General features: G+C 36.9%; 1 protein-coding gene across 1 annotated transcript; it reads right to left on the minus strand.

The window, feature by feature from the left end:
• Positions 1-2,472: 2,472 nt before the first annotated feature.
• LOC125664904 (acetylcholine receptor subunit alpha-like) lies at positions 2,473-4,327 on the minus strand. Its single transcript, XM_048897702.2, has one exon. It carries the CDS (start codon positions 4,128-4,130, stop codon positions 2,895-2,897), a length of 1,236 nt encoding a protein of 411 aa, XP_048753659.2. The 5' UTR covers positions 4,131-4,327; the 3' UTR covers positions 2,473-2,894.
• Positions 4,328-12,640: the final 8,313 nt, after the last annotated feature.

Consider the following 12,640-nt stretch of genomic DNA (forward strand, 5'->3'; position numbering starts at 1 on the left):
GGCCAACATGTCTGTTAAAGTCCTCTATTAATAGGTCAGAAAATACTTTAATGTGAACAAATGGGGTTTGATAGTTTGACCTGAATTCAATATTTGAATTTGTTGGAATCAAAACTACAAGTATTTACGGGGCAGAATACAATATTTACAAACAAAGATAGCGTGGGGGAAAATATCAACGAAAACTTACATAATGAACGATTTAGGGGATTTGCCAGATTTAGGGATAACACAGAATAACTGATTATTTTCCTCAAAACTTCGAGATACACAAATGAAGACGTCACCATCGCCGATGAAGGGCTTACGACCTTTGAGCAGGAAGGGATCTTTATCGTGCCACACCTGCTTTGACCTCGGTTTTTGTGGTCTCATCCGAAGGACCGCCCCATTTAGACGCCTCCCCACGGAATGAAAGTAGATGTGAAAAATACAATCATCATTTATGTACCATGAATTTTGTTCATCCTCGGAAGAGGGTTCAGTTGTATATATATTTACCTTTGCCTTTGATACAAATTGCAATGATAGCCATCTTCTCACGAACGCGTTGCAGTTGTAGTTGTAAACAGTGCGCGTATAAATATTGGGATTCGGGTCGTAGGAATCCAAAGATGGAACAGATTAGAGAGTATCCACAGGGTAGTAAGGTGGTGATGATGTTGTATTAATACAGTTCGTCTATAACAGTTTGGAATTCTGACAGAAATGTTCTTGAATAACTTCAATTCACAATGCATATGCATTAAAAATCGTTCAGAACCAGGCACGTACCACGAGTCTGGGGTGAGTGGGTTTATGACAAGGATATTTGTCTTTTAATTTTATATGTATATTTTCCTTTTCTGGCCGCTTGCCCCCCCCCCCCCCCCCCCCCCCCCCCCCCCCCAGTTTTATGACAGAAGTAATATGAAAGTGAAATGTAAGATTGCACCGAAGAATTACGGGAAGCATCGTCTCCTGCAACAGCCCTAATCGATTCAGCAATTAGGGAATACATGGTCTTCTTGAAGGTTTCAATCAATCCCACAAAAAAGCGATACGCAATGTAACATTTCGAATTTCAATGATTTGGTAAATAATTCTGTGGATGTTTAAAATCCCTTGTTCCTGAGAGAAAGAGAGATCGACTATAACATTCTCCAATAACTATGTCTTGATCCAGGACTTGTATCCTGAATACATTTCAATGTACCTACTTGTAAAATATCAACATTTTCACATATCACGGTACATGTAGATCATCATGTACTATTTCATCTTGTTATTTTTATGACCCCCTTTGAAAAAGAGGGGGCATATTGTTTTGCAACTGTCGGTCGGTCGGTCTGTAGACCACATGTTGTCCGCTCAATATCGTGAGAACCATTCACTTGATGATAATGATATTTCATATGTGGGTTGGTTATGAGTGGAATATGACCCCTATTGTTTTTCAGGTCAAAAGGTCAAGGGTCAATCTACTCTGGACATAGGAATATAATGTCCGCTCAATATCTCGAGAACCCTTTGCTTGAAAGACATCAAACTTGGCACACTTGTACATCCTAAGGAGTAGATGACCCCTATTGATTTTGAGGTCATATGGTCAAAGGTCAAACTGGGCATAGGAATATACTGACCATTCAATGTCTAGAGAACCCTTTGCTTGACAGACATCAAACTTGGTACACCAATATATATTCAGAAGAATATGACCCTTATTGATTTTGAGGTCACATGGTAAAAGGTCAAGGGTCAAACTGGACATAGGAATATACTGTCCGTTCAATATCTTGAGAACCCTTTGCTTGGCAGACATCAAACTTGGTACACTAGTACGTCTTCAGGAGAAGATGACCCCTATTGATTTTTAGGTCAAAGATCAAGGGTCAAACTGGACACAGGAATATAATGTCTGCTCAATATCTTGAGAACCCTTTTCTTGACAGACATCAAACTTAGTACACTGGTAGATCTGCAGGAGAAAATGACTCTTATTGATTTTGAGGTCACATGGTCAAAGGTCAAGGGTCAAACTAGACGTGGGAATATACTGTCTGCTCAGTATCTTGAGAACCCTCTTCTTGAAAGACATCAAACTTGGTACACTGATACGTCTTCAGGAGAAGATGACCCCTAATGGTTTTGAGGTCACATGAGCAAGGGTCAAACTGGATATAGGAATATACTGTCCGTTCAATATCTTGAGAACCCTTTGCTTGACAGACATCAAACTTAGTACACTGGTACATCTTCAGGAGAAGATGATCCGTATTGATTTTGAGGTCACATGAATAAAGGTCACGTACCAAACTTGGTACACTGGTACAGCATAAGGAGTAGATGACCCCTATTGAATTTTAGGTCACAAAGTCAATTCACTCTTGACATAGGAAGATATTGTCTACTCAATATTTTGAATTGATGATAATACTATCAATTAAATGAGGTGTGTGTATAACCCTTTTCAATTTTGCACCATGGGGGGCATATGTGTTTACAAACATCTCTTGTTTATTATTTCATTTTTATACAAAATAAAGTCTACATCAGTCACCTGTGGGACGGCGACATTAATGATGTGGGGAAAAGATGGGACGATGCAAAGAATGAAAAAGAAGGAAACTGCACGAACACAAGTGCTAAAAACAGCACGTGTACAGACTTACGAGAACTTACACCTACCCAAAAGCAGACGTAGATTAAAGCCAAGATTTATACTAGACTAAATCTCCGCCTTTTTTTGAAACGCAAGTTGGTCCGATTTTCAGATTTAATCCATGATTTAGTCCGGACTGAACGTGCGACTGGTCGTACGAGTACGCCTTTTTTGAGAAACGGGTCCCAGATAACGAAAGTAAGATAATTGTTGTGTAAAAACAATACCCCCAAATGCATAAGATATACATTGTTTATGAAGAGTACGTGCCAACATACAGGAAGAAAATGGCGCCAATGGTGACAACACTGGCCAGACTGCTTATGAAGCAGATTCTGTCCAAACACGATGCTATTTTCGTCCACGTTACGGAGGAAATCTCAGGTTGTTCTTTCGAGTTCTTTGTAATTTCGAGATCGTTCTCAGAATTAGAATTTTCTATGCTTCTGGAACGTTTTTTGCAGGAAAGGCAAGACAAAAAGTTGTAAAATCTCTTATACGTTGCTGATATTTCTTCCTCTTCGTTTCGATGATGCACACGAAGAATGAAGATTGTCTCCACACAAATTAGAGATGATATCACCAAATAAGTAGCGAGAACATACCCTATTGCTGGCATAGGCTTGGATACTTGCGGTAGATTGTCCGACACTATGGTTAGGAATACCGCCAGCGCCAGGAGACAGGTTATAGAGTATCCCACGCGTTCGCCACTGTCTGCCGGTAAAATAAAGACCAGGGTGTTTAACAACAACATCACGAATATCGGGATAAAAAGATTAACAACGAAGAATAGCGGCCGTCTCTCCAGTTTTAGGCTAAACACTACGACTGAATTTGATGCTAGAGTTTCAAACTTGGTTTCAGTGGAGGTCAAAATCCAGGCTCCATTTTCAGTGAAGTAAGTTAAATCGACAATGGCTTTTCTTGGATACATTAAAATTTCATTTGTGCTATAGCCCCAGGTCATGATTTTCATGTTGCAGGATTGCTTGTCGAAAGGAAAATATCTAGAGTCAAAGTCACACGTTGTTTGATACCTATCACCAATGTCCCAGTATGCACTGCCGTCAGCGTAGTATGTGATTTTTGACCCTTTGGAACCTAGAATACCCACATTTGTCACCATAGGATTAAGAAAAGTCATCGATGGCTTCCAAACAAGAGATTCATCAATTTTAACCGAAGAAGTCCCTCCATAGGAACCCGGATTCCATCGTATAACTTCGTCATTCCACGCAATGTTAAAACTCCCGACAGTGACCAGCTCACCGGTGACTTCGTCTACGTTGGCGATTGTGAGCAGAAAGAAGTCGATGGTGACGTTCATGGCGGTGCTCTGATCAGTAACGGGTCTAGCATCCGTATTATAGCCTGTCAGAACCGTGGAATGAACATTTTTGTATTCCGTCAAAGTTCCGCCATCGGCTGATCGCAGATGTGATGTTGAAATGATCAGAAACACAAATTTTGCGATTTCGACTATCATCTTAGCACTCGTCTAAATTCTTTTAAACCATTTCCATCAAATGGACTCTTCTACAAAGCAGGATTTATGATTTTCTCTAAAACAAAGATATGATCAGTCATTGTCCGATCTGTTTTCCTTGACAGACAATGACGAACAATGTTTTTAGTGTTTGCTTTTCATGACTGATTCGCCTTGTTAACTCTGAAAAGGGTAAGGCAAAAATAATTAATAGACATTTAAACGAAGTACCTCTGAAATTGTTTATATATACAGCATTACATGTATGTGCAAGAATAATTTCAAGATAATCTATCACTAGACACAGTATTGGAAACTCTGTTACATTACGTAGACACGATAGAGTAATTATAAGCTTTATCCGGATATATACATTCAACGCTGTGCATTTCTAAATTCTGTCATATATGTGAACCAAAGTCATGTTTTAAGGTAACTCCATACTCGCAGTTTTATCTGCTACAAGTTTAAAAAGTGTATTTATTTCCATTTATTAGAGTCAAAACTGATACATTATCAAATATAATATATAGGTTATGGCACTTTTTAAGATGTGAGACATACATAAACAGAATCATGTTTATCACCGTCAGAAAATTGCAATTTTCCTTAACCAGTGTTATCAAAATTTCATAAAAATTGGTTGTGACGATAAAATAGCATTCATAACAATTTCATGAAAAACTTTCTACACAAAAATATAGAAAATGTCTGTAAAAAATAAAGGAAATATATCGCATAATAGACTTGATAAAGAAATCAATAAAGACAGAGTTATTGCCCCTGGATTCAATATTTTGCATAAATCTAAATAAATCATTGATTTTGCAAAATATGATGACATCACAGGAGGGTGGAATTACGTTGAGCGCTTGACTTCCTTTTAAATCATGGATGAAAATATAGATATCAGGTAAACGGAGAGCGACCGACCGTGGGTTTCCGACGATGTGTGAAGAGTGGATTTTAAGTTAAAATCTACCTATGACGTCATTCTTTTGTTTGAACACTCCATTATTTTTCAGGAATGGAGTGTTCGGAAAGTAGGTCAACCTTTATACAAGTAGATATAAATGCATGCAACAAAAGAATGAAAAACGTAAGATATGATTAAAATGCACAAAGTTTAGTAGCAAGGGGCCCAGCAAAGGTGGATTTTAAGTGGGTCAATGTACTCGTATCACTCCATTCCTTAAAAGCAAACATTAACCCTTACGTATTGTATCGTGATGTTGTGTAAGGTTATTGTCCACAACACAAAACAATCAAAGTACTCAAAGTACTTGGAAGCGCTAGGCTTGGTCTGATTGATGTATTCCGCCACACTCAACAATTTTTCAGTTCTCTGGTGACGCCCAGTTTTTATTGGTGGAAAGAGAGAACCCAGATACAATGTACCTGTGAAGAGACCACCGACCTTCCGAAAGTAAACTGGGAAAGTTTTTCACTTACCGGCGCCGGCGGGATTCAAACCCGCGCCGACAGAGGTGAGAGACCGTGTGATTTTGAGCGCGATGCTCTAACCACTCGGCCACGGAGGCCCCTAAGGCATGGTCTGAAAGTAAATGCATGTATAAGTTGATTAATTTGAAAATAATCAGTTATAATATATATATATATATATATATATATATATATATATATATATATATATAATATTATGCACATATTTGGATCTAAAGAATACAATCTACAGATTACGGCAGTCAATGGCAAAAAAACCTCTATTTTTATACAATGTATTTGCAGCAGTTAGCATGATTTGCTTCCATTTTGTATAAGAAATATTTTCAAAGCTTGTACCTTGAACACAACCGATTAAAGATAAAAATTGCCATTCATGATCTATTCAAACAAAGCATACTCTACACTGAGTATTTGTAGAATATTTTCAAGCATAGTTTCTCTGTCTTCCAAAAGGTTAAAACAGTTTAGCATAAGATGCATATTAAGATTATGCGTATTCCTATTACATAATGGACACAGTCTGATTAAAATCAGACCCCATACTCATTATCATATCGTTGGGATAATGAGTATGGGGTCTGATTTTAAGCAGACTGATAATGGACACAATTTACGAACAATTTTCATTGAAGACACTTGTACTAAAAAGTTAATCAATAATCTATTAGGCCTCAGCTTTGTGTGTAGTTTCCTGAAAAAGTACATTTCACGGAAAGAGAAGCAAGCCATTGTCTATTGTACGATCTCTCTCTCTCTCTCTCTCTCTCTCACACACACACACACACACACACACGTTCATTTTAGCTTACAAATTCCCACAAACAGCTTTTTACATGTACCGTCCCATCATATATCTTCTAACGCCTAATTAATCAAATGTACAAATTCTTCTTTAAAAACCCTTTACTTTTCATTCAAAGCTGACATGATTTCATAAATACGTACATATATCTCATCTTATCCGCTGTATTTCTTTCAGATAAACTATTTTACTCTAACCGTTTATACCCAAATGTGATTGTCACACCCGATCGAGTGATTTTTTAGCTGACCTCGACCACTGCACATCCCTGAAAGGAATAAGAAATAAATAAAATAACGTTATAAAACATTGATGGGTGTGACAGGTCGACAGGGGATGCTTACTCATCATAGGCACCTGATCCCAACTCTTGTCTGTCCAGGGTTCCGTGTTTACCCAACTCTGTTTTGTATTCCTTTTAAGAGATCGATCAATATTCGTTATGTTCACCTATGCATTGTTAAAAAAAACCCAACTACATATCGAATATAGGGGCGGATCCAAGAATTCTTTAAATGGGGTTATATTTTCAATTTTGGTTTTCAAATGGGGGTCCCACCCTCAAAAAGCGTTATTTTTACCTTTTTAGTGTAATTTTCTGACAGGGGGTGTGTGTGTGTGTGTGTGTCTCGCCCCCTTTCAAATCTGAATCTTTGACTAGAATATTAGTGAAACATTCTGAAAGTTTAGATAATTAAGACACAAGTATGAAAAAAAAGTGTTACAGGTCGGTATTACCGAAATGTTATACTAAAACTCTCAAGAAATATGACCATAAACGACGCCCTGTGTCAGGATTTAGTCATGTTCATCTACTTCATGATACTTCATGTTCCATCACATACACCTGAGCTTGTGAAGCAATTTTTGAAGTCGTCGAAGGTTACCGTCTTGCCACATCCACCATACTCTCCAGATCTAGCCCCATGCGACTTTCTTATCTGGTCGTCGTTACAAGTCCCGACAAGCCCTTGATTCAGCCATCAGTCAGTGCCTCAGAGGTCTACCTAAATCAGCGTACCGTGACGCATTTCAGAAATGGATTCAGAAATTGAAATTATGTATTTCAAATCGCGGAGAATACCTTGAAGAGATGTAATGTTCATTTAACTATTTGACAATACACATTACATATCGAATATCCCTCGTACGTCCATTTGCTGTAATTCTGAACTCATGATACACAAAAAGAACCACCACACTACGCCTATCTCACACATAAATCACTGTTACTGCAGTAACAAGTTTGTTTATCCTACGTGAAATATTTCATGAACGAATTAGCTATGACTCTGCGACTCTTCTGGTGGCAGAGGACAGTTTTTTTGGTTTTTCAACATGTGGGAAGGGGGTATACATCTAAGTCAGGTTATGACAGGTTAATGAAAAATCATACAACCCTGTTTTCTCAATATTTGTATTTCATATTAGTGTAGTTATTAAATTAGGGCCCTAAATTAAATGTCATCCATACATGCAGGTGTTGCTGCACAAAACATGCCCTGAGCAGGTGCCCCCTTCTTGCTCTGATTTTCTGTCATTTGGGCTAAATCCGCACCACCCCCATACCACCACAGTACCAAGCGAGGGGATATAGACGCTGTGCACAATCAAGAACCCTGTCTGACCTTCTTGAAAATCTACCTGTTATATGGGGCCATCCACCTTCCCTCTGAGCTACCTACCTTTTCCTGGACCCTCTAGGTTTTAGTCTGAATTTCTTCAGCTGCTGACCACGTGTCTTAGTTTCGCATTTGCACCCATCTATATACTAGGCATCATGGTGACACCTACATGTTGCATATCATTTTTTTCACTAAGCACTCAGCTACACTTGAAATGTATCCTAAAATTATTCTACACATTTTTACACATGTAATATCACTTCAAATATGGGGTATCTCCATTTTTTAAGAAACTTGACCGGGCCTATAGTGCGAAACTGTCCCCTGCTACCTCTGTTTTGAGAGGTAAATTTGCGAGAAATACATTGAGCAGGTGTTTTGGTGTGTTCACGACTGTACGTGCGAATATGGGCGCAAGGAGGTATGTGTATTATTTACATGTGAAATTGTTAACTACTAGTATTTGTAAATTTGATATGAACCGTTTTTGATACAAATTAAGGCAAACGTTTGCGAGATTATATGTGCGTGACTGTATGCATTGCGTAAACACAACAGATGAATAAACTTCGTAATATTCCCTAGTTTGAGCTCCACCTATTTTTTAAATACTGGAACACATCAGAATACTACCCGTCATAATCACAAATGCCCATTTCTGTCATTGAAACTTACGAACATGTATCCATATATTATATCAAAGTCATGAACAAAGCTGCTTCCTGGAAAAAAATGCTGCTTTTCATTTAACCGAATAGATTATATTTTAAAAAATCCATGGACCAATTTTACGTGCTTTTCATGGTTCATAAATTTTGAATCCACAAAGGACTACACAAAACTATGAAATTTACTTATTAAGATTTATATTTCTCAGATTCATTAACTTTCCTTGGTATAAACTTATGCCAATTTATTATAGGATTAAACGTTCTTTTTGAAGAATTTATCGATGTGTAAACTCCGGACATTTTGCTCACAAACTGAATAAAAGTGCGAAGCACTTTTATGTTAAGTTTGTGAGTAAAATGTCCGGAGTTTACACATCGATAAATTCTTCAAAAAGAACGTTTGATTCTTATAATTCCAATTCATTCACTTTACTAACAATTCCAAAAATTTGAATAGTTTCCCCGCACTATGTTATTTGTTTTCAGGTGTGTATGAATACATCGCGTTTTCGGATTTATTGATGTGTAAACTTTTGTTCAGCTTTATTTTCGTCCAATCAAAACAATTGTAATGAATAACATTGAGAAGGTCACGTGACGTCGCTCAGGTTGGACGTGTTCAACAAAGCCTCGTCGATCTGATCAAAATTGTGCATTGCAGTTGGATTTAGACATCTTATTTCGAGATATTCATTTCCTACAAGACTGTAAGTGTGCTGTTTCACCCTGTAGGGTTTTTTTTTGTGTGTGTGTTTGATTTGACACTTTATGTGCATTCGCTCCTTGTATTTGTAGACATGAAAACAGTTCAGTCCCTGGTCACGTATAGTGAGTACGGTCAACTTTACCGTACATAGCGAGCGTTTTGATGTGTTCAACAAAGTAGACGTTGCTATTTTGTCTTCTGTTTTAAAAAAACCTCTCCAACATGACAACCAACAATGAAATGATAAAACCTGTGTACTTTCGTAATTCTGACATTACAAACGATGGAAAACCGGTATCTGACTATGAGTTGCTACAATCCATACTTCGGTGTACTGACGAAATAAAATGTTTACAAAAGGATAGAGGACTTTGGAGAATCTACATCAACACACAAGTCAGTAGAAACAAGCTTTTATCTGAGGGTTTTGAATTCCGCAGTCTTTGTGTCAATGTCTATGATACCAATCCTTTCTCCTCTGGCGCCAAGACTCCATCTGATGAAGTAATTCGCATCACTGTGAAAGGCGTACCATTATCAGTAGATGATCAGGAGATTATCAAAATGTTAGAACAACATAAAGTCAACCTGACAAGCCCTATAAAATATGAAAACATCAGGCATCCTGTCACCAGAAAAATGACTAGCGTTATGAACGGAAACAGGTTTGTATATGCAAAACCTTTCAAAGACGGCACATACCTACCTAGACAGAACACATGTGCAGGTATTAGATGCCAGATATACCACAGAGGACAACCCTCAAACAAACGAGAGCCTAAGTGCACCAATTGCTGGGGAAAGCATTGGCTGTTTCAATGTTCCGAAAACAGAAGGTGTAAAATATGCCTGCAAGAAGACCATGAGCCAGGTTATCAACTATGCAGCGAATACGTGGATGACCAAGAGGAAGTGGTTTCATTCTCAGGAGCAAATAATCCTCTTTCTAACTTCTACCCTTGTTCAATATATGTCTTCGGCATTGCGCATTCATCTTCTGAACATGCATTTCAATACGTCAAAGCGCTGCGCTGTGGCGACATTGAAAACGCTCAACTCATACGTGATTCCCCAACAGCTCTGAATGCCAAAAAATAGGAAAAGGTATCCAAACAAATGATGATTTCCACGAAAAACAAATCGAAATACTGGAAGAAATTGTAAATGCAAAATATGATCAAGTTGATGATTTTCGATCCATCCTAGAAAGTTATGATACAGACACAATTTTTGCAGAGAGCACATATGATGAATTCTGGGGTACTGGACTTGACAGAGAAGGAACTGATCACACCAACCATCTAAAGTGGCCAGGAAAAAACCAGATGGGCAACATTTTTATAAATATCAACAAAGCAAAAAAACAATCGCATCACTCTCGATCTCAATCGGTTACCAGAACCCCCCAGTCAACGACACAGATGAACATCACAAAAATGTTAACCAGTGTCCATAATCCAGAAAAGAAAACAAACAATAAAAAACCTCAAAGCCAGGCTTCTCGCTCTCCTCCGACTCATCGGACATCACGTAATTCTGCAAGAAATGCCAGACAAAATTGCGATTCAAGACAGCAAAGTCGCGATGGACAAAGCAGACAAAGCCGACGAGACCTCCACTCCAACGACAAAGGGTAAAGTGTACATTACAGGTATAATTATCCCAGATAATTTTGAACCGGATCGTCTAAAGGACTATGTTTTGTATTTACGGAATGATCATTATTTTTTTCTTGTCTTCATGTGAAAAATTTGAATATTTTTTACAGTATATAACAATGAAAGATTCAAGAAATTCTATTATAATGCATGAACTTATTTGATATCATATCAGTAAATGTCCGAGGTATAAACTCGGACGAAGAAAGAATAAAACTTTATGATTGGTTAAGAGACACTAAAGTTGATATTGCATTTCTACAAGAAACCCATTACATAGAAAAAAATGAAACGAAATATAATGCAAGATGGTTTGGAAAATCTTATCACTGTTTCAGCGAATCACAATTTAGTAAAGGAGTATCTATACTATTTAAAAAAGATTTGAATATTGATATACTAGAAAAACATATAACGATAGACGGAAGAAGATTATATTTAAAGGTGAAAATAGATGATGATATTTTTTCTTTGTTAAACATTTATGCACCAAACAACCCCAAAGAGAGATGTATTTTTTTCTCAAAATTGCATAATTTCCTGGATAAGAAAATATCAGAAGAGAGTGTTATAATATGTGGAGATTTCAATTGTAAAATAGAGAATACACAGGATCCAAGTTCTAGAAAACTAAACAAAATACTAACCTCATTAGATATGTTTGATTCATGGAACAGTAAGCACCCGGACTTAAACGGCTATACATGGTGCAATTCAAACGACATTCCTTGTAGCAGAATAGATTATGTGTTTATAAGTAAAAATTTCATATATGATTTAGAAAACATTATCATACGTAAAATTCCAGGTAATGTAGCTAAAAAGAGAATATCGGATCACAGAGTACTAAAACTACTATTTAAAACAAATCATAACGAAAGAGGAATAGGATACTGGAAATTGAATAACTCTCATCTAAAAGATTTAGAATATAAAATGGGAATTAAAAACCTGATTACTGAAATAAAAAATGGTGACTCAGAACCACAAGATAAATGGGAATTATTCAAATTAAAAGCTCGGGACTTTTCTATTCAATTTGCTAAACAAAAAGGAAAAAATGTAAATGAAAGAATTAGAAATTTAGAAAAAGAAATAAATGATATTGAGGAATCAGACTATCAAAATATTGATATGAATAGAAAAAGAAATATCGAGGCAGAGTTGGACAGTCTATATAACAAGAAATGCCAAGGTGCTTTTATACGATCAAGATCCAAATGGATAACTGAAGGTGAGAAATGTACGAGTTATTTCTTATCTTTAGAAAAAAGTAGACAAAAACAAAGTGTTATAAAAGATTTAAAAATTGATAACAAAGATATTTCAAAAACTAGCGACATAATGTATGCCATGTGCAATTTCTATGAAAACTTATATTCTTCCCAAAACATATCGGATGACGAAATTGATGACTACTTACAATCTGTTGAACTAGAAAATGAAATGAGTGATAATGACATACAATTATGTGAAGAATTTCCATCACTTGAAGAATGCACAGAAGCTGTTAATAATTTAAAACTAAATAAATCTCCTGGTTTAGATGGCTTAACAAATGAATTTTACCAGTGCTTCTGG

Source organism: Ostrea edulis, chromosome 1 (genome assembly GCF_947568905.1).
Source record: "Ostrea edulis chromosome 1, xbOstEdul1.1, whole genome shotgun sequence".
In the NCBI taxonomy this organism is placed as follows: domain Eukaryota; kingdom Metazoa; phylum Mollusca; class Bivalvia; order Ostreida; family Ostreidae; genus Ostrea; species Ostrea edulis.